General features: G+C 34.6%; 1 protein-coding gene and 1 long non-coding RNA gene across 20 annotated transcripts; one reads left to right on the top strand and one right to left on the bottom strand.

Annotated features, from left to right (window-relative positions):
- The first annotated feature begins 562 nt into the window (after positions 1 to 562).
- Positions 563 to 15,755, top strand: LOC120579411 (putative disease resistance RPP13-like protein 1). Of its 19 annotated transcripts, XM_039831518.1 has the most exons (6): positions 10,564 to 10,727; positions 11,006 to 14,074; positions 14,183 to 14,331; positions 14,855 to 14,917; positions 15,064 to 15,162; positions 15,317 to 15,755. In XM_039831518.1, the coding sequence occupies exons 1-2, from the start codon at positions 10,700 to 10,702 to the stop codon at positions 14,059 to 14,061; spliced, it is 3,084 nt and encodes a 1,027-aa protein (XP_039687452.1). In that variant the 5' UTR covers positions 10,564 to 10,699; the 3' UTR covers positions 14,062 to 14,074; positions 14,183 to 14,331; positions 14,855 to 14,917; positions 15,064 to 15,162; positions 15,317 to 15,755. The 19 variants fall into 19 exon arrangements, 18 of the variants coding, with proteins under 18 accessions (XP_039687439.1, XP_039687436.1, XP_039687438.1 ...); XM_039831505.1 differs by lacking the exons at positions 10,564 to 10,727; positions 11,006 to 14,074; positions 14,183 to 14,331 and adding exons at positions 563 to 4,408; positions 4,536 to 4,686 and having other exon boundaries at positions 15,045 to 15,162; positions 15,307 to 15,755; XM_039831502.1 differs by lacking the exons at positions 10,564 to 10,727; positions 11,006 to 14,074; positions 14,183 to 14,331 and adding exons at positions 563 to 4,408; positions 4,536 to 4,686 and having other exon boundaries at positions 15,045 to 15,162.
- Positions 15,756 to 17,968: 2,213 nt separating this feature from the next.
- On the bottom strand, positions 17,969 to 20,102 carry LOC120579412 (uncharacterized). The gene is made up of 3 exons (XR_005645209.1): positions 19,408 to 20,102; positions 18,907 to 19,236; positions 17,969 to 18,791 (listed from the first exon to the last, which is right to left on the bottom strand). It is a non-coding gene; the product is annotated as an uncharacterized lncRNA (long non-coding RNA).
- Between the last annotated feature and the right edge of the window lie 3,488 nt (positions 20,103 to 23,590).

Genomic DNA, 23,590 nt, shown 5'->3' on the forward strand with positions numbered 1-23,590 from the left:
GTTACAAAGAGTCAAGAAGTTTCAAGAGCAACAAAGTTAATAAATAATAATAAAAAGGGTTCTGCTAACCGGTGCCCCTGGGGCACTGGTTAAGCATACCATAAAAGGGAATTATTATCATAAAAGTAAACTGATTTTGACATTATTATAAATTAATTATACAATTTCAATGCATTAACTACTATATAATTTCCTTTTTCATACCTTTAACCAGTGCCCCGGGGGCACCGGTTAGCATTTCCCTAATAAAAATGGTTTTTATTAAGGATTCGTAATTAAAAAACTATTAATTGAAAAATTTCAATACTTCAATTTCCAATACATCGAAAGTTTCCATAAAAAACTTACTTTTTAAAGTCCTTAAGGAGTGATTTAGGGTACTCGTTAACATTTCCGTAATATAAATAATAAATTGTTGAGTTAATAAGTCTTTACTCCCTGTAATATAGCAAAAAATGTTTTACAGGAGTGAATCAAAATAAAAATTTTACATGAAAAATCGGAAATGACCTATATAATAGAATGCAAATACCTAAATTATTTGACCATTCATATACTCTACTACACTTGCATTCCTTGTGATTTCTGGCCTACCTAACCGACAGAGTAAATATTTTTCTGAAGAACCTATCCTTCTTCTTCTTCTTCTTCTTCTTCTTCTTCTTACAAACTAAGAAACTAATGGAGGAAGAGAAACGCCTTTTGCGGTCAACTTGTGTACTGTCAACATGTGTGAAAGTGTTGTTCGAAAAGATTGTTTCTAGTGAATTTGCAGCCAACTTCCGGAAGACAAAGCTTGACAATTCACTTCTGAAAAACCTCAAGACAAGACTGGTTTTGGTTCTGACTGCACTTAATGATGCTAAGGAGAAAAAGATCACCAATCCTGCTGTCAAGGAATGGTTTTATATGTTGAGATATGTTGTCTTTGAAGTTGCCAATCTCTTTGATGAAATTAATTTGGTTCAATATCAGGTGCTCAATAATCTTTCTTCTCTTCTCAAACGGTTTGATGTATTAGTTAATTCTATAATGATTAAATTACTTGAAAGATTCGAATTCTTGAGTTCAGGAGGTGATCAGAAAGGTGTTTCCAATTCCAACAGTTTTTGTAATGGAAGTCCTACTACAGGTTGTATTTTATTTGATGAATCTTCTGTTTACTATGGTAGAGATAGTGATATACAGAAACTTAAACATGTTTTGTTGTCTAGTGATGAAGATGATTGTAAAACAGGAATGATTTCAATTGTGGGTATGGGAGGGATCGGTAAAACAACCCTTGCTAAATTACTTTATAATGATCGCGAAGTTAAGGAGAAATTCGGGGTGAGAGGGTGGGCACATATCTCAAAAGATTTTGTTATTTCCAGGGTTTTGGAAACTATTCTTGAATCTATCACTTCACAAACAGAAATCAGTGATGTTAACCTGAATTCTCAACTTCTTCAATGTGTCAATGAAAAAAGAAAGGACGAAACTAGTGACGTATACTCAAATCTTCTAGTATTGACAGTGCAACAAATTCTAAGAACTGATGTTTTTTTGCTTGTATTGGATGATGTGTGGGATGCAAAATCTGTCAATTGGATATATCTGATGGACATCTTGAATGTTGGGGAGACGGGAAGCAGGATCATCATCACAACGCGGGATGAAAAAGTTGCACTATCCATGCAAACCTTTCTTTCTGTCCACTATTTGAGACCTCTAGAAAGTAATGATTGTTGGTCTTTACTTGCCAGACATGCATTTGGAGCATGGAAAAACCAACAAGGGTCTGATCTCGTAGAAATTGGTAGAGAAATTGCAAAAAATTGTGATGGATTACCATTGGCTGCAATAGCACTTGGGGATTTTCTTCGCATCAACTTGTCCCCAGATTATTGGAACAATGTGCTAGAAAGTGACATTTGGGAATTGATGGATTATGACGTGCAACATGCTCTACAATTGAGCTACCATTATCTACCGGCTCCTTTAAAACAGTGCTTTGCATACTGTTCAATTTTTCCAAAGAAGTCCATCTTAGAAAAAAATGTGGTAGTTCAGTTATGGATTGCAGAAGGCTTAGTAGAAACGTCTACATATCAGGAAAATGCCGAAGAAGCATACTTTGATGAGCTAGTATCAAGGTCGTTGATTCATCAACAATCTATTGGTGATGAGGAAGCAACCTTTGAAATGCATAGCCTCATCCATGATTTAGCTACAATGGTTTCATCTCCATATTCTATCAGGTTGGACGAACATAACCCACATAAAATGGTACGTAATTTGTCATACAATAGAGGTCTATATGATTCATTTAATAAATTTGACAAATTGTATGAAGTAAAAGGTCTACGTACCTTTCTAGCATTACCATTACAAAAACAACTGCCTTTTTGTTTGTTATCAAACAAGGTAGTACATGACTTGTTGCCAACAATGAAAGAGTTGCGTGTGTTGTCTTTGTCAAACTACAAAAGTATCACCGAGATTCCCAATTCTATTGGAAATTTGTCAGACCTCCGGTACTTAAATCTTTCTCACACTAAGATTGAAATGCTGCCTTCTGAAACATGCAAGCTTTACAATCTGCAGTTCTTGTTACTGTCAGGCTGTAAAAGGCTGACTGAATTGCCTGAGGACATGGGAAAATTGGTTCATCTACGCCAGCTTGATGTTAGTGACACTGCATTGAGAGAGATGCCTGCACAAATAGCCAAACTAGAAAATCTTCAAACTTTATCTGATTTTGTTGTCAGCAAACATGATGGTGGATTGAAGGTTTCAGAGCTAGGAAATTTTCTCCACCTACATGGAAAACTTTCCATCTCACAACTGCAAAATGTCAATGACCCCTTTGAAGCATTTCAAGCCAATATGAAGATGAAAGAACGAATAGACGAGGTAGCTTTAGAATGGGATTGTGGTAGTACTTCTTCAGATTCACAAATTCAAAGTTTTGTACTTGAAGATTTGCGACCCTCAACAAATTTGAAAAGTCTCACCATCAAAGGCTATGTTGGAAACTGCTTTCCAAATTGGTTGAGTGATTCTTTATTTAGCAACCTGGTGTATTTGAAGATATCGAATTGTCATGATTGTTTATGGCTTCCACCCCTTGGACAATTGGGCAATCTAAAAGAACTCATTATTGAAGAGATGCATTCAATACAAATAATTGGTCCTGAGTTCTATGCAAGGGATATCTCTCCTTCATTTCAACCATTTCCATCCTTGGAGACTCTACACTTTGAGAATATGCAAGAATGGGAGGAGTGGAACTTGATTGGAGGTACAACTAAAGATTTTCCTAGTCTAAAAACTTTGTCACTAAGTAAGTGTCCGAACCTGAGAGTAGGAATCATACATGACAAATTTCCTTCCATAACTGAACCTGAGTTAAGTGAATGTCCTCTTCTGCTGCAATCAATGCCATCGTCAGATCATGGATTCAGGCAACTAATGGTCCCTCTATACTCTCTTCAACAGTTGATCATAGACGGCTTTCCATCTCCGATGTTTTTCCCAATAGAGGGTCTCCCAAAAACCTTGAAATTTCTCATAATTAGTAATTGTGAGAATCTAGAGTTCCTTCCTCTTGAACACTTGGATAATTACTCATCACTTGAGGAATTGAAAATATCTAAAAGTTGTAATACAATGATATCATTTACCTTAGGCGCTCTCCCTGTCCTCAAGAGTTTGTTTATTGAGGGTTGTAAAAATCTGAAATCGATATTAATTGCAGAAGACGGGTCGTCACAAAAGAGTCTCTCATTTCTTAGAAGCATCAAAATATGGGATTGTAATGAATTGGAGTCATTTCCCCCAGGTGGATTGCACACTCCAAATCTCATTTATTTTGCAGTTTGGAAATGTCAGAAGCTTTCTTCACTGCCAGAAGCAATGATTACTCTAACTGACCTTCAAAAAATGGAAATCGATGATCTGCCAAATCTTCAATCTTTTGTGATAGATGATTTGCCTATCAGTTTGAAGGAACTTACTGTTGGCTCTGTTGGAGGGATTATGTGGAATACCGAGCCAACTTGGGAACATCTCACTTGTCTTTCTGTGTTGCGAATTAATGGTAATGATACGGTGAACACGCTGATGGGGCCACTGCTACCTGCATCACTTGTTACACTATGGATCCGTGGTCTTAATAATGCAAGCATTGATGGGAAGTGGCTTCAAAATCTCACTTCTCTCCAAAACTTTGAGATTGTTAACGCTCCCAAACTCAAGTCATTGCCAAAAAAAGGATTGCCTTCCTCTCTTTTGGTACTAAATATGATTTGCTGCCCATTGCTCAAAGCAAGTTTGGGAAGGAAGCGAGGGAAAGAATGGCGTAAGATTGCTCACATTCCCTCCATAATTATCGATGATGAGTTGATCACATGAGTTTCCTATATGGGTGAGTCACTGAAATACCTATTTTTTTGTTTCTTTTTTATTATGTCATCATCGGTTAATATTATTAATTTCAATAGTAACATTAAAATACATTATTATAATGCTAATTCATTTTTTTGTCATTATAGAAATAAATTCCGTGTCACCCCTGATTTTGCCCAATCCTGCTGCTTTGAGGAGCCAAATTTGCATGCACGAACTGCAACCAATTCTAGTAAATGTTGTACTGATGAGGAACAGATGAAAATGATAAACAACAACTGACTGCAAATATGTTAGGTATTTCATATATATTTGAATGAGTTGGTTTTAATGCATTGACTTTATCAAGCTTTTGTAACACTAGTTAAATTCTTCTCTAAATATTATATTAGTCTAATGAATATCTTTTATGAATCTCCATGGTTCCTTAATCTTTTGAGACTATTATGTTTTGTTGTTTACCATTTACTCTACCAGATTTGGTGGCTTCATCTTTGTTTTTGAATTATTTGGTATTGTTTACTAATATTTCTTCTAGTTTTTTGCAGATTTGATGCATTTACTCTACCATTTCCTTAATATATTGCTATTATTTACTAATATGTCTTCTAGTTTTTTGCAGGATTCAGAGAAAGAGATAGAAGTCCTCTGTTTGGTGAAAGTATATGTGATTTTGGCATGTCCTGTGTTGGGAAGGATCTTTCAAAAGATGTTGCCCTATTCCTACCATCAAAGTTATTTGTGAGTATTATATTTGGCCCATTTTGTCACATGAATAATTGTTTTCTTATATGGTGTTAATATGTTTACTCTATTACAAGAAAATAGCTTGCCCGACACTTGACAGTAACTTGCCCGCCTTGATAACATTATTAGTTTCTTATCTATGGTTGTTGTTTCTTAATTGCTAAAGCGGTAGATTCATGAACTGCATGTAATTGGGCCCAGTGTTGTCAATTGAAAATCGCGGAAAATAAGTTATTTGTTCAATTTTAGCTATGCATCAGTGCTATAGGGCTGCTATAGCCACTTTTTTACAATCTTATCAATGCAATAGCACTATTGTGCCGCTACAGCCGCTATATTAAACAACACTGACTGGACCAAAATCAAACATATGTTTGTGGTGACAAGTGATAGCTATTTTAAACTTGATACAAGAGATGGTTCCAATGCACTTTAAAAAGTAGTATCTTCCTTGAGATTTTCTGTTTATGCTCTCTCCAAGGCATCACAAAAATGAATTGCAAAAACTGGTTTTACAAAGTGTTTGTAGCAGTTTCTTTTTTACTCATATTTTACATCCTTTCTATTATATCAAGTTATTTTTCCATATGCAAAATTACTTATTCCTGTTATGATGGATGCAGTTGGCCAGCCTTGACATGTAGGTTTTTTTGTTGCTAGTTAGTTCGGCTTTTGTAAGTTTAGTAATTTAGAATGTAATCTGTTTTATTTGCCTCTAATCCTGTACATGTTAATTCATAGTTTTCTCCACAAATCCTAATGATGTTCAGGGAATATCCAGGCCTTCATGGAGAGATCCTTGACAGTAGCCGGGGCACGTTCGTTCTTTATTTCACACATTCAGAGAAGGAACATCCAAACCATGAAAGAGCAAAAAGCCATGCAAGCAAAAGTTTAGTTGAGTATAGCAGCCATCTATCCAGTTCTGTTACACAGACATTGCTTTATTTCATAACAATTTTCATTATGTTTAGTTTTTTGTATATAATCCATTCTCATTTCTTATATTGCTTTACAGAAATGATAAACAAACACCAAACTTTAGACACAAATACAACACCATATACAACTGTTCACTTATACCATATGTTTTATTATTATTTTTTCAATTCTCTTCCCTCTTGTCTTGTCTGAAACCCACTTTCTCTCTATTTCTTACATCCCGACTGTCTCTCTCAGCTTGCTCTACGGTCATCTACCTTTGAACGCCGCCGCAACCTCTGGTCATCTTTCTTTGAACGCCGCCGCAACCTCCACCTATATCATGTGCTATCTGTGTGTGTTTTGTCCCTTGAGTTCTCACTGCTCTCTCTCTCTCTTCCTTGAGGTTTCTCACAATCAACGGCGACCACGGTCGTCACAGATCTGATGTCTAATGTGGTGGTGATCTGAACGGGACTCCGGCGACGAGAGGGAGAAGAAGATTTCGTCGTCGGCGTGTCCCGATCTGAACGGCTTGATGGTGGCGAGGACGGTGGTGGTTGTCACTGTTGAGGACGACGATGATTGCGAGGATGCAGGCTGCGGTGGTGAGGACGACGATGGGAGAGGACAGCGGTTGGAGAATGCAAAAAATACACCAATTTAAGCTATTAACTTTATTTTCTTACCAAATAAAATTACCAGTTGTGTTCCTGAGTTTCTTCTTTGTTAATAATGAAAAGAAATTGCTATCAGAAAAGGAATCCCTACGGCATTTGTGACTTTTAAAAAAAAGAAGTTTTAGTAAGGTATATCAATTTTGGAAGCAACAATATAACAATCAAAATGGAAGTGGCTTGTGGTGAAAGTTGTAAAGTGTAGTCATATGGTACCCGGTTTGGTTCCTTGCAAAACCTTTTTTTTTTCTCATAAAATTTATTTGGTACCCGGTTTAATTCCTTGCAAAACCTTTTTATTTTCATAAAATTTATTCAGACCCGCCAAAAAGGGCATGATTAGGGTTAGCTCAGACTGTCTACCATTTATATATACTAGACTTTCCACCCGTGCTGCCGCACGGGTCATATACATTGTAGATATAGTAGACAAAAACAAATCTCAATGCATATCAAAGAGAATGAAATATGTGGTCCCAAATATATGCAGATATTGAAATTCGAACCTCAGACACCACGCTTATTCACCAAAAAAATATTAATTTTTATCAATCGTGTGTTACTTCATTCTTTTGTTAAAATTATATGTCAATATTATATTATTGGTATGTTACTTCATATTTTTCTTTCTTTTTTTGAAAAAATGTTACTTCATTCTTTTGTAAAAATTATATGTTAATGTTATATTATGTACCTAAAAATAGTTCATTCTTAACCTCAACATGTAGAATGTTTTATTTAAATAATTTTCCTTTTATCGAATATTTGGCATTTACCGTAAATGATACCCTTTAACTGTTTGTTGAAATGTTTCTTCCACCTGTTTATATAGATAGCAAAATTCAGGTGCATTTTGTGGTAAATATTTAACAAAGAGAGTTCAGTTCTAATTTGGATGAAAAGTGTAATATTAACAAAAAAAAATGTTGCTATAATCTTTCAAAACCCTTTTATTCCAATAGGGCGATTTGTTTTGTTGAAGAAATAGGGCGATTTGTTTTAAAGAAATAGGGGAAATAAAGCGTTGCCGATTTGCTTTGTTCATGAAAATAGGAGATTAGGTGTGAGCATTAGCGTTGTTCATGAAAATAGAAGATTAGGTGTGAGCATTAGGGTTAAAACGGTAAAATTATGCAACAGGGTTTAGGTTAAAATTAGGGCTCATGAAAATATGAGATTAGGTGTGAGCATTAGGGTTGTTCATGAAAATATAAGATTAGGTGTGAGCATTAGGGTTAAAACGGTAAAATTATGCAACAGGGTTTAGGTTAAAATTAGGGCTCATGAAAATATGAGATTAGGTGTGAGCATTAGGGTTGTTCATGAAAATATAAGATTAGGTGTGAGCATTAGGGTTAAAACGGTAAAATTATGCAATAGGATTTAGGTTAAAATTAGGGCTTACGGGTTACCTTTAATATATAAGAAGATTAGGTGAGAGCAATAGGATTGTTCATGAAAATAGGAGATTAGGTGTGAACATTAGGGTTAAAACAGTAAAATTATGCAATAGGGTTTAGGTTAAAATTAGGGCTTACTTGTTAACTTTAATATATAAGAAGATTAGGAGAGAGCATTAGGATTGTTCATGAAAATAGGAGATTAGGTGTGAACATTAGGGTTAAAACAGTAAAATTATGCAATAGGGTTTAGGTTAAAATTAGGGCTTACATGTTAACTTTAATATATAAGAAGATAAGAAGATTGTTCATGAAAATAGGAGATTAGGTGTGAACATTAGGGTTAAAACAGTAAAATTATGCAATAGGATTTAGGTTAAAATTAGGGCTTACTTGTTAACTTTAATATATAAGAAGATATAAAGATAAAGATTATTATATGGTGCTATTTTCCCCTTTATACGAGGTACACATTACTTTTCTTTAAAATAGATTGGAATAGTAAGAATTCTTTTCTGATGTGGAAGATCAATTTAAACCGCAACCATAAAGCATACTAAGATTTTTCTTACCACTCCACTAGTTTGTCGCACCGGAACAACAACTACGAACCAATAACAAAATATTATTACACAACTAAAATAAGAAATGAGAAAAGATGAACTGAACAAATAATATTTACGTGGGAACTCCTCAACAAATAAGGGGAAAAACCATCTGACAAAAGTAGAGAACTTTCACTAAGTGGAAGAAACTACAAGACCTCTCTATAAATGCAAGGGGAGTAGTACAATTACCACTCACAACAAGCTCTACTTATTGTTGTGTCGTTTCTGATTTGGGATGTTTACAATGGTTCACGAGCAAGCTATTTATAGGCAGAGCTGTATTTACAATCTCATACTTTTTACAAGAAATTATTCTTCTAAAATCACGACCATTGAAATTTTAAATTTCAAATCAATGGTTGATGTTGCATTTGTGTATGGTACATGAAAACTATCATTTGTGTATCCTAAATGACAGCTTTCTTATTACAAACAAAGCAAGTAATCGAGGCATTTATTTTTTTCAAAGATAGTCGATCAAAATTGCTATTTTTTTGTTAGAAAGGCCAATATATCACAACTTTTTAAAAATTCAAAGGTCAAAAGTGCATTTAATCTTTGATTTATTTATTTCAAAAGGAGAATAATTATTGAAAACTCACAACATATATAGACGAGTTGAGTTCAAACCTCAGTTATAGTATATGATCTAATACTTTTTTTTATTTTTAAGAGAAGTATTTTTTTATCAGTTAAAATAAAATAAGACTCGTGTATGATAAACTTATTTGTAAAAAAAAAAACCAACGCATGTTGATTTCTGGATCTAGTACTTTAAATATTACATACACTCTCACACGGTTGAAGGCGAATCTCGACCATTAATGTGATATCGGATGACTCCAATTAAATATTGTTTTCACCAATCCGTGATTTATGTCATGGTGGAACCAACAAATTTTGTGGTAATCATCATTTTCGTCTCGAATATATAAGAAATAGTTATAATAGTATCTCAATGAATTAAAATTTTAAAATTGTATCTGAATATGCACTTTGTTTGTCAAAATAGTCTCCGTCGCTAAAATAATCCATCAATACTCACAATAACTCTGTATATGGACTGAAATGACAATATGTAAGTATATTGAAAATCTAATACTACCCCGTCCCTAATTATATGGCTTTTGAAAAAATAATGGGAATTAAGAAAAAATTGAAAGTGGTAATAAATTTGTTTATAATTATTACTATTTTTACAATTTGATTCTTTAAGAGAGAAAGTTAGTGTATGTTAACATAATATTTAATTCAAATTGAAGAAAAAGATATAAAATAATTAGAGGTATGCTAGTAAAAAATTAATTAATGTACTTGAAAATATCAAACGATCTTTTGAAAAAAAACAAAAAAAATTTCTTCTCAAAAGGATCTTGTATTTAGCGATGGAAATAACATGACAATATTAACAAAGTATTTTAATGTCAAAGATTATTTTTACCAACAAAATGTACAAGAACTATTTTAAAATTTGAACGTCAAAGTGTGCAATCATTGTGACTAATGGTTAAACATCCGGCACCAAGATGACTGACTATTACCACATGAATTTTAGGCTTATCTTATCACTATTCTAGGAGCATCATAGCCCACCGACGCGTCTGTCTTTCTCTCACATTTGCATTTGTTGCGATCAAAGTGCTATCCCTATTCTTCTTCTTCTTCTTCTTCTTCTTCTTACAAACAAACAAACAAACAAAGAAAGTAATGGAGGGTTTTGTGTCAGAAACAGCCCTCTCAACTTGTGTGAAAGTGATGTTAAACAAGATTGTTTCTAGTGAGTTCATGGACAACTACAGGAAGACAAAGTTTGACGTTCCACTCTTGGAAAAGCTCCAGACAGAACTGCTCAATTTTGAAGTTGTACCTAATGATGATGCTGTTAGTGTACATGTATGGTTGAATAGGCTCAAAAATGCTGTCTCCAATATTAACTATTTGTTTGGTGATATAAAGTATGCATTGCGCTACAAAGTTGATGCACGGTATGAAACACCTACTTCTCAGTTTCTGAATAATCTTTCTTTTGAATTAAATAGGAGCGTCATTAATTTAATTAAAGAATTAAAAGGCTTGAGTTCAGGATGTGTAAGTGTTTCCAATTCCAGCAGTGATTGGCTTGAAACCTCAACAACTTCTGTTACGGTTGATGAATCTTGTATTTATGGAAGAGACAATGATATAAACAAACTTAAACATCTTTTATTGTCTAGTGATGGTGATGATAGTAAAATAAGAGTTATTTTCATTGTCGGTATGGCAGGGATTGGTAAATCAGCCCTTGCAAGTGTCCTTTACAATGATCCCCAAGTTAAGGAGAAATTCAGGGTTATGCCAAAACATGATTTTTATGTTTTCAGGGAGTCAAAACATTATCACACTTTATGGGTTTTGGAAAACATTCTCAAATCTCTTCCTTCACAAACAGTTAGTGGTGATAACTTGAATGCCGTTTACCCGCATTTTTTGTTAGTATTGGATGACATGATAGATACAAGGTCTGTAAATTGGACATTACTGATGGATATCTTTAATGCTGAGAAAACAAGAAGAACGATCATCATCACAACACGAGATGAAAGAGTTCCAAAATCCATGCAAAACTTTTCTTATGTCCACTATATGAGACCTCTGGAAACTGAAGATTGTTGGTCTATAGTTGCCAGACATGCTCTTGGAGAATGTAACAACCAGCAACGATCCAATCTAGAAGAAATAGGCAGGAAAATTGCAAAAAAATGTGATGGATTACCATTAGCTGCAGTAGCACTTGGGAATTTTCTTCGCACCAAATGGTCCCCAAATTACTGGAATAATGTGTTAATACGTGATATTTGGGAACTGATACGTTATGACGTGCAACCTTCTCTACATTCGAACTACGATGATCTTTCGGATCCTTTAAAATCGTGCTTTGAATATTGTTCAATTTTTCAGAAGAAATCCATCTTAGAAAAAAATGTGGTTGTTCAGTTGTGGATTGCAGCAGGGTTGGTAAAATCGTCCGAAGATCAGGAAAAAGTCGGAGAAGAATACTTTGATGAACTAGTGTCAAATTCGTTGATACATCGACGATCTATTGGCAATGAGGAAGCAAACTTTGAAATGCAAAGCCTCCTCCATGATTTTGCTACAATGGTTTCATCTTCATATTGTGCCAAGTTGGGTAAACAGCACTTAGATGAAAGGATAAAAAATTTATCATACAATAGAGGGCTATATGACTCATTTAATAAATTTGATAAATTGTATGCAGTAAAAGGTATACGTACCTTTCTAGCATTACCTTTACAAAAACAACTGCCTTTTAGTTTGTTATCGAACAAGGTAGTACATGACTTGCTGCCAACAATGAAACAATTACGCGTGTTGTCTTTGTCAAACTACAGCAGTATCACCGAGGTTCCCAACTCTATTGAAAATTTTTTATACCTGCGGTACTTAAATCTTTCCCACACTAAGATTGAAAGGTTGTCTTCTGCAACATGCAAGCTTTACAATCTGCAATTCTTGTTGTTGGCAGGCTGTAGAAGACTCATTGAATTGCCAGAGGACATGGGGAAATTGGTTAATCTCCGACTCCTTGATGTTAGTGACACCGCATTGAGGGAGATGCCCGTACAAATAGCCAAACTAGAAAATCTCCATACTTTGTCGGACTTTGTTGTCAGCAAGCATAAGGATGGATTGAAGCTTTCGGAGCTGGGAAAATTTCCCCACCTGCATGGAAAACTTTTCATCTCACAGCTACAAAATGTTAATGACCCCTTTGAAGCATATCAAGCCAATATGAAGATGAAAGAAGGAATAGCCAAGTTAGCTTTAGAATGGGATCGTGGCAGTACTTTTCCAGATTCACAAATTCAAATTCAAAGTGTTGTACTTGAACATTTGCAACCCTCAACAAATTTGAGAAGTCTCACCATCAAAGGCTATGGTGGAATCAGCTTTCCAAATTGGTTGGGTGATTTTTTATTTAGCAACATGGTGTATTTAAGGATCTCTAATTGTGATGATTGTTTATGGCTTCCACCCCTTGGACAATTGGGTAATCTGAAAAAACTCATTATTGAAGGGATGCAATCGGTACAAACAATTGGTACTGAGTTCTATGGAAGTGACGGTTCTCCATCATTTCAACCATTTCCCTCATTGGAGACTCTACACTTTGAGAATATGCAAGAGTGGGAGGAGTGGAACTTGATTGGAGGTACAGCTAAGGAGTTTCCTAGTCTAAAAACTTTGTCACTAAGTGCGTGCCCGAAACTGAGAGTAGGTAACATACCTGACAAATTTCTTTTCTTAATTGAACTCGAGTTAAGAGAATGTCCTCTATTGATGCAATCAATGCCATCATCAGATCATGTGTTCAGGAACCCGGCGTTCCCTTTAAATTCTCTTCAACAATTGACCATAGACGTCTTCCCATCTCAAATGTCTTTCCCAACAGTCAGTCTACCAAAAACCTTGAAATCTCTCATAATTAGTAATTGTGAGAGTTTAGAGTTCCTTCCTCACGAATACTTGCACCATTACACATCGCTTGAAGAATTGAAAATATCTTATAGCTGTAATTCAATGATATCATTTACCTTGGGTGCTCTCCCTGTCCTCAAGAGTCTGTTTATTGAGGGGTGTAAAAATCTGAAATCGATATTAATTGCAGAAGACGCGTCGGAAAAGAGTCTCTCATTTCTTAGAAGTATCAAAATATGGGATTGTAATGAATTGGAGTCATTTCCCCCAGGTGGATTGCACACTCCAAATCTCATTTATTTTGTAGCGTGGAAGTGTCAGAAGCTTCAGTCACTACCAGAAGCAATGGATACTCTAAATGACCTTCAAGAAATGGAAATTGATGATCTGCCAAATCTTCAATCTTTTGCCATAGATGATTTGCCTATCAGTTTGCGGGAACTGACAGTTGGCTCTGTGAGACGTATTTTGCGGAATACTCAGCCAACTTGGGAACATCGCACTTGTCTTTCAGTCTTGCGAATTAACGGCAATACTACTGTGAGCACGATATTGGTGCCACTGCTACCTAGATCGCTTGTTACACTATGCATCAGTGGTCTTAATAATACAAGCATTGATGGGATGTGGCTTCAATATCCCTATTATCTCCGAAACCTTGAGATTGTTAACGCTCCTAAACTCAAGTCGTTGCCAAAAGAAGGATTGCCTTCTTCTCTTTTGGTACTAAGTATGACTTTCTGCCCATTGCTCAAAGTAAGTTTGCAAAGGAAGCGAGGGAAAGAGTGGCGTAAGGTTGCTCACATTCCCTCCATAATTATCGATGATGAATTGATCACATGAGTTTCCTATCAGTGTGAGTCACTGAAATACCTAGTTTTTTGCTTCTTTCTCATTATGTCATCACCGGTTAATATTATTAAAATACATTATTACAATGCTAATTCATTTTTTGTTTTTATAGAAATAAATTGTGTCACCCCTGATTGTGCCCAATCCTGCTGTTGTGAAAAGCCAAATTTGCATGCATGAACTGCAACCAAATCCAGTAAATGTTGTACTGATGAGGAGCAGATGAAAAGGAGAAACAACAACCGACTGCAAATATGTTAGGTACTTCAGATATATTTGAATGAGTTGGTTTTAATGCATTGACTGCATCAAGCTTTTGTAACACTAGTTAAATTCTTCTCTAATATATTAGTCTAATGAATTTCTTTTATGCATTTCCACAGTTCCTTATTAGCTTTCTACCCTTCATTTTCGTAGATGACAGATAAATGTCTCAATTGCATAATAATAATGATTTAGGATAAACCAGATTATACTACATGTGTTTGTCCTACTGTAATCATCTCTCCTAGGTTTTGCAATTCCTCACTGCATCGAACCTTTGTTGGTCATGTTTCTCTTATTATATTTTGTGTGTGTGCATTCCAAACACCTCATATTGATAGGATATGAAAACATATGCTTATTTGTTTACTTATTTATTATTTACTTATTCATTTCCCAGCTGGGATTATGATGCTAAGGAAGTTATTTGTTCCTTGATTATGTTTTAACTTTTGAGACTATTATGTTAAGTTGTTTACTGCTAAATCTTTGTTTTTGAATTATTTGGTTCTGTTTGCAGATTTGCCAATGACTTCAAGCGTGATTGATGGCTTGCACCAAGATGGCAACAGTGGCATCTGAGGTATAAACTTCCTCTTTGATTGGTTTTAAAATTATTCCTTTTACTATGTGCATGGTCCATTGCTCTTCTTTCATTCTAAGTTTTTTGAAAATATTCCAAAAGTTAATGTTCCATTGTCATAAAACAGTTCAATTTCAATCTCACAGTCTTGATGTTGCTAAGCCAGTGAAATGAGATACTGCATTCTTAGTGAATCAATGCTTGTCTGAGTCCTTTCTGCCAGGGACTTGTTTTGAAGCCTAGAGGTACCATTCTTCCCTTCCTTACACTACAACTGTCATGATTTTTTTCTCCCTCCCTTAGTTCATCAATTTTTACATGCTGTTTTTCTTGAGTTTTCCTATGCTTTAGTTTGATATATTGCTATTACTTACTAATATGTTTTCTAGTTTTTTGCAGGATTCAGAAAAAGAGGTACAAGTCATCTGTTTGGTGAAAGTAAATGTGATTTTGGCATTTCCTGTGTTGGGAAGGATCTTTCAAAAGATGTTGCCCTATTCCTACCATCAAAGTTACTTGTGATTATTATTATATTTGGCCCATTTTGTCACATGAATAATTGTTTTCTTATATGGTGTTGATGAGTTTACTCTATTTATCAGTTTGAGTATGTTACAAGAAAATAGCTTGCTTGACACTAAACAGTAGCATAGATCATTGTAATGCAGTTATTCTTGTCGGTACTCAGTCAATTAGGATTTTATTTGTGTTCTCCCTATGCTTTAGAAAATCTCATTCAGTAAGTTCTAATCATTTAGAACATAATCTAGGTTTTATTTGTCCCCAAGTCCATCATAAAATTAAACAAAATGAAAACAATGTATCAGGCATTTCTACATGTGGTTGGACTTCTGTGTTTTTTAAATATGTGTCATATAGGCATAAATTTGTGAATATCAATCTCAAATATGTGTCATTCAGGCATTTCTGTCATTTAGTGGAATATGAATCTCAAATAAATTTGTATCCACCTTTATAATATTGTTAGTTTCTTATCTATGGTTGTTGTTTCTTACTTGATAAAGCTGTAGATTCATGTACTGCATGTAATTGGGTCCAGTGTTGTCAATTACGAATCGCGGAAAATAGTTGTTTGTTCAATTTTAGCCATGCCACAGTGCTATAGTGGTGCTATAACCACTTTTTTACAATCTTATCTATGCAATAGAACTACACTCAAAATCAAACATATGCTTGTAGTGATGATAACTATTTTAAACTTGATACAACAGATGATGTAACGTTCAATAATTATATATATATAATAAATGGGTGCATAGGATTACTCGTTACAGATGACTCCAAAGCACTTCAAAAAATAGTATATTCCTTGAGATTTTCTGTTTATGCTCTCTCCAAGGCATCATAAAAATTAATTGCAAAAACTGGTTTTACAAAGTGTTTGTACTACAGTTTCTTTCTTACTCATATTTTTCATCATTTATATTATATCAAGTTATTTTTCCATATGCAAAATTACTTATTCCTGTTATGATGGATTCAGTTGGCCAGCCTTGACATGTGGTAGTTTTTCTTGTTGGTAGTTAGTTAGGCTTTTATCAAGTTCTTGTAATTTAGAATGTAATCTCTTTTATTTGCCTCTAATACTGTACATGTTAATTCATAGTTTTCTCCACAAATCTTGATGATGTTCAGAAAATAATCAGGCCTTCATGGAGAGATCCTTAACAGTAGCGAGAGCATGTCATCCTTTATTTCACACATTTGGAGAAGGAGCATCCAAATCAAGAAAGAGCAGAGAGCCATTCAAGAAAAAGTTTAGTTGAGTATGATTAGCAGCCATCTATCTAGTTCTGTTACACAGACATTGCATAACCATTTTTTCATTGATTTCAGAAATACAATTAAATTTGCATCCTTTGCTTGACCTGTAAAGATAGCGAGTTTAATTAACAACAATATATGAGTTTATTAATACAATTCCATTTTAATTGAAGTTTGAACCCATTGATTGATCTGTAAGATACTGAGTTTTGATAACAAACTCTTCTGTTCTCTATTCATTATTTCTCCCTCATCTCTATTCTTCTAATATGTTTAACCTACTTTGCTTTATTTCGTAACAATTTCCATTATGTTTAGTTTTTTGTATATATCCATTCTCATTTCTTCAATTACTTTATGGCTACTATTATGTCTTCTTTGGCTATAGTCGGTCATTTATGACAACTAGTCTAACATTATTATATGAACAAGTCATGATAAACGCTTTTGTTAGGACCTAATATGAGAGGGTGTTTTAAGTAATTAGTAAGTACTCCCTCCGTCCCTGAATAAGTGACCTATTTGACCATTTCACACAGATTAAGAAAAGTGTAAAGATGAAAGAAAGAGAGTGATACTTTTACTGAGTTGCCCTTGTCATTATTTTGAAACTTTTTCACTTTTAAGTAATGATTATTTTCTTTGTTCCACTACAAACTTTAACATGGGACCACAAAAAGTATTTATAAGGGGTAAATCTGTCAAATTTTGCTTAGAAATCTGAGAAGGTCAAGTATTGTGGGACAAATATTTTTTACAAATAGGTCACTTATTCAGGGACGGAGGGAGTAGTTAATTAGGTTTAAGTAGATTATTAATAAGTGGCCCATTACGATTAAATTAAATAATAAGAGGTCCATTAGAGTTAAATATTAGAATTTTCTCTTTATTTGTATAGGGAAATGTTAATCAATGTTCCGGGGCACTAATTAAGAAATTATAAAAAAAAATGTTTTTTCGAAAATTGTGTATCTTACTTATAGAAATTTGAAAAAGTGCTGCTTTTAATGTTGACTTTGTTGTTTCTTTCCATTTTTATTTTAATGTTGACTTTTAATGTTAACATGATCCGTTTGTATATAAAGGAGAATTTTGAGGAGTTTTAGAGTATAACGGAATAAGTTTTGTGTTTAGGGTCAGAGTAGGATTCCTCTTGGAGTTGTGTTACCGTTAATTTAATGTTTGTTAATTGTTCTCCAGCAACACTTCACCATCAAAGGTGAAATCAGTTGTGGTAGATTTCTCACAGGAAATAGGAGTGGAGAGTGACAAGATTATCACACATGCCCTTATTGAGAAACTGAAGACTTTAAACGTGCGACCAGACATTGGGAAGAACGATGGGATCAAACCAGTCGCGATGGAGAGGAAAGTCAAGCATAGATCCCATAAATAATAGAGGAAAGTCGCGATGGGTCATACATTCTTTTCATAGGATTTCTCTTTTCTCCACCTCTTCACTTCCTCTCAGCATATAAATAAGCTATTGCTATACATTTACTTCCAGATGAATTTAAGTTGATTGAGGTACATAGTTCAAGCTTTCCAGAAGTTTACTAAATCAAATTAAAAAAGTCTCTATGTGGTAAATTAATTGTCTTTTAGACCACTGCTCATGTGAAATAATAGCTTATCTTTCATTGCCAGGCTTAATGGTATCATAGCTTATTCAGATACAAATGGTATTGTAGCAACAAATCAATTTCTGAATAACTGTGCACAGTATTTTCTTCCATTTTGAAAATTTTATTCACTCAGAATGAGCATGTGGCAAAATGAAATTAAATAATGTTTTCACCAAGTATCAGAAAGAATATTTTCAAACAACACCTCCACATAAGCTGGAAAAAGTGCTTCTATCACAAAACCCATAATAAGTTGCTTAATTTGAATGAATACAGATAGCTTGAGAAATTACAACAAATATTCAGCTTATAAGAAAAAACTTCTCCTTTTTGATTTTCATGAGTAGGGATTGATCCTCTACTGCATCCAGCGCTTGGTGGCAAAGAAATTTCTGGGAAATCAACTATGACAGACAATTGCTTCTTCTATGAGTTGCTCCATCAATTATCTCCTTTTCTGAATCCTGCAATAAAACCAGAAGAGAGGTAGGAGTAAATAATAGTTGTTGCATAGCAAAGTGAAGCTAAAGGAGAGCTTGTAAAATTTAAATAACTTGGTCTTGGGGAGGGAAAACTCACAATACTTGCTATGTCTGAGAACCTCAGGGCTCAAACAAAAATCACAACGCACAACACAAAGGACCAAAACAAGCTTAGATTTTCAAAGAAGACGATATTTCTCATCCATTAGCTCAACAGTATACGGATTCTGTGAGGTTGAAGTTAAACAATTTATCAGTTATGTCATGAACACATGTATTTTAAAGGACTAATGCTAAAAAAAACTATCAAAGAGGAAGTTTATAGATGAATAATTACAAAGAAGTATTGCATTTAATTAAAAGAGGATGTTGCTGCTTTCATCTTGGTTCCAGTCACACAATCACCCTTGAGACTAAGCCACCAAATCTGATAGATGAAGTAGTTAACATGTAGTCCCAGATTACAATTACTTAATTGTTCTTGTAAAAAATAAAGGAATTCAAGTTGATGTGTTGTATTGTATGCTGATGTGAATATCGAAATTAATATTCATTGATGACAATATAATAGAGAAGAAAGAATATTTCGTTGACGCACCTGGACACAACACTCATGCGATCATTTTGTTGTTGATAACTATGGAGGAAATGTGAACAATCTTGCACCACTATTTTCTTTGCTTCCTCTTCTAATTTGCTTCTCACAATTGGCAGTTTCTGATATGCAATTCCCTCTTCTGGTAATGAATTGAGCTTGGTAGTTCTCATTCTATGACAAGAATGAAAGTCGGACATTGAAGCCACTTCCCGTCCAAGCACTTTATATCTTCAGAAAAATAGAATAGCGGTCGAAGTGCACATCACTTTTCTTTCACCCCTTAACTTTGGTGTTGCTTTGGGAAGACATCTGAGAGAACATTTTCTGGAGAGCTTCAAGTTGTTCTTGATTAAATGGCTCAGGGACAAAAGGAAAGGTAGAGAAAATAGAGAAACACTCTAATATTCTCAAAGAAAAGTTATATTACTTGAATGATTCAATGCTTGATGATTTGAATGTGCCTAAACACTTAGTGGTGAGCCTTATTTATACTACACTAGGAAGGCTCTATATTACAAACTAGAAATATCTAGAAACATTTAATGCTACTACTTAATTACAAGAACTATCTAGAGATTCTAATATCTAGTTCATGTGCCTAGAAAGTTCTAGAGATGCTAAGATGATCCTAATCACTATGACTTTATTTTGTAATATTCTTGAAAGTTCTTCGACATCTTGAAAGTTCCATAATGTTCTATATTATTCTCCATAAATCTCTATCATTAAAAGGGGTGGATTGAGGAGCAGCAGCAGTATTACTTCCTTCTTGAGTTGAGACATGATTACCTCGAGTATTCTTGTCCATAGGAGGTTTTGAGGGCTTCCAATCTGCTGGTTTTCGATGTAATTTCCAGCATGTGTCGTCGGTATGGCCAGATCTTTGGCAATGATCACACCATGGCCTTTTCTTCTTTAAACGATTGTCAGTGGGAAAATTATGGACTCCACGAGCTGCTAGTGCTGACTGCTCTGCCACGGGCAGAACTGAAGGTTCTCCTAGCATCGCTTTCTTCCTACTTTCTTCCCTACGCACTTCAGAGAAGACCTTTTCTAATACTTGTTAAAGGTTTTGTTCCAAGTATTCTTCCTCTGACTTCATCTAAGTTCTTGTCAAGTCCCATCAAGAACTTTAAAATTCTTTTCTTTTCCACGATCTCCTTGTATTTCTTTGAATCAGCTGAGCAGGTCCAGCTGTGCTCTTTAAACACATCAAGCTGCTGCCATTGACGTGTAAGGGTGTTATAGAATTGTGTGACTGAGAGATCTCCTTGTCGTAGATCTTGCAAGGTTGTCTCAATCTCAAAGATGGTTGATGTGTTGTCTTTGCTTGAATAAAATTCCTATGCGTCATTCCAAATGTCATTAGCCGTGGTGTAGAGAAGGAAATTCTCACCTATCTCATTTGTCATGGAGTTTATTAGCCATTACATGACCATGTTGTTCTCTGTTTTCCATTGTCTGTAGGCTGGATCTCCTGTTTTTGGTGTAGTAATTTCACGAGTGAGGTATTCATCTTTCCCTTTGCCACTGACAAACATCAAGACTGACTATGACCATTGAAGGTAGTTGTTCCCGTTCAGTTTGTGTCCTGTAATGGGAAGATGAGGGGTTGCCTCCAAGGTCACACCGGGAATGGTCTTGACTTGCGATGATGATCCATTTTCGTCCTTTTTCGACATTGTATCTTTTTCTGTAGCCATGCCGTATTTGGTCATGGGGAAAGATGAAATGATCGATTTGCTACTGATACCATGTAGAATTTCAGAGAATAAGTTTTTTGTATTCTCATTGATTGAATATGAAAATATATTACAATGGTATATATAGAGTAAGTAGCCTCTCAGCCATCCTTACCTTATGAACCAGAAAAGGAAAACAAATTAATCCTAATGATGACAAAAATAAAACCTAATAATGACAGGAATAAAACAGGTCAATGATGAGAGATGGTAACATAACTACCAAATCCCTCTTATTCAAAACCAAATATGCCAAATAAGTATACTTTATTCTGCTAGATTTCTACATTTTCTGAACTCCAACATTTACTGATTCGTTAACAATATTGTGCTGTGTTTGAACTTTAGAATAATATGAATATGATATGATATGATATGATGTGATATGAGTTCTTAGTTTGAAGAGTTTTTTACCCTTGGTTTATTGACCTTAAAGATAGCTTTAGAAATTACAATAAATATTCAGCTTATAACAAAAAACTGTTTGGACTGAAGTACTGTTTTTTTCATTTTCATCCACTAGATTACAATTTCTCTAATGACAAAAGTGTATGGTCAACAAGTGCACTATTCAACAACAATTGCAGTTGAGTGGGTTAGCTATAATGGTCAAACAACCTCGTTGTATGCTTTCAGTTTGAAAAAAACATTTAGTATTAATATAGATTATGCCAAATTATTCCTATAGTACAATTCAGATATTTATAAATTCAATTATACAAAAATAGTACCGAACATATCAGTAAAACTATAACTGGACTTGGTTGCAGGTCGTGGATGCAAACCAAGTTATAACGACTTCTTATAACAGCGAGGTTCAATGAAAATTCATGTTTTATGATTATTATCTTGAAATCCATCCTACAAATAAAACCTCCAAATTATAATACCGTATTAGTATTATAAAACCTCTTCAAACACCAAATTACAGCTCCAAATTCATCAAGTTCTGTACAAAAAGTTAGTAGTACAAAAAAAAAATCAACATCATTGATATGGTGGCGAGCGTCGGAGATCAGCTGTCTGTGGTGTGCTGAAAGTGGTTGTTTGTGGCAAGGGTGATGGTTGTGCTCAGTGATGTAGAAAGTGTACTGATTTGTGAATTGGGTCTTTCAATCTAATTTTATTTGTTTTTTAACACAGAAAAAGGTTGAGACATGTGTCTAAAACCGAGTCATGAGATGAATTCAACGAGGGATATATATCAACTTCAAGTGACATAACTTTCCCGCCAGAAAGTTATACAATCCCGATTGATTAAAAACGAGTTAAAATATAGAAAATACATGACATTGAATTTTGAAGATGAAGAATTAAAATAAATTATTTAAATAAAAAAAATGATTGGTTAGAAAATAGACAGAGACATATCAGAAAAACCATCTTATCATTGTTCTAGGAGCATTGATATCCCACCTAATTTGACCAGCTCAGTTTTCTCTCACACTTGCATTTGTTGTGATTTTTGAAGAAGCTATTTTTCTTCTTCTTCTTCTTACAAACAAACAAAACAAGTAATCAAGAGTTTTGTGTCAGAAACAGCCCTCTCAACTTGTGTAAAAGTGTTCTTAAACAAGATTGTTTCTAGCGTGTTCGTGAACAACTACAGGAGGATGAAGCTTCACAATTCACATTTGGAAAAGCTCCAGACCGAGCTGCTCAGTTTTGAAGTTGTACCTAATGATGATGCTGTTAGCGTACATGTATGGTTGAATAGGCTCAAAAATGCTGTCTCGAATGTTAACTATTTGTTTGGTGATATAAAGTATGCGTTGCGCTGCAAAGTTGATGCACGGTATGAAACACTACTAACTTCTACTTCTCAGGTTCTGAAAGATCTTTCTTCTCAACATAGGAGCGTCATTAATATAATTAAAGAATTAAAAGGCTTGAGATCAGGATGCGTAAGTGTTTCCAATTCCAGCAGTGTTTGGCTTAAAACCTCAACAACTTCTATTGTGGTTGATGAATCTTGTATTTATGGAAGAGACAATGATATAAACAAACTCAAACATTTTTATTGTCTAGTGATGGTGATGATAGTAAAATAAGAGTTATTTTCATTGTCGGTATGGCAGGGATTGGTAAATCAGCCCTTGCAAGAGTCCTTTGCAATGATCTCCAAGTTAAGGAGAAATTCAGGGTTATGCCAAAACATGATTTTTATGGTTTCAGGGAGTCAAAACATTATTACACTTTATGTGTTTTGGAAAATATCCTCGAACCTGTTCATTCACAAACAGTTAATGGTGATAACTTGAATGCCGTAATGCAGTCAAAAAACGTGGTAAAACGCATTTTTTTTTATCTGACCACTGACAAAAACGTGTGGTGCAGACCACCGGTCATGACTGATGCATTCCGGAAAATAAAATCCGAAATGTACCTTTGTTTTACGGATTAAAGTGATAATTGTGAACGAGGGAATGGTTATGTTCCGG

Source organism: Medicago truncatula, chromosome 3 (assembly GCF_003473485.1).
Source record: "Medicago truncatula cultivar Jemalong A17 chromosome 3, MtrunA17r5.0-ANR, whole genome shotgun sequence".
Taxonomy (NCBI): Eukaryota; Viridiplantae; Streptophyta; class Magnoliopsida; order Fabales; family Fabaceae; genus Medicago; species Medicago truncatula.

Bases quoted from the DNA above. Each gene is read 5' to 3' on its own strand.
- LOC120579411 (XM_039831505.1), top strand. From the start codon at position 682: ATGGAGGAAGAGAAACGCCTTTTGCGGTCAACTTGTGTACTGTCAACA.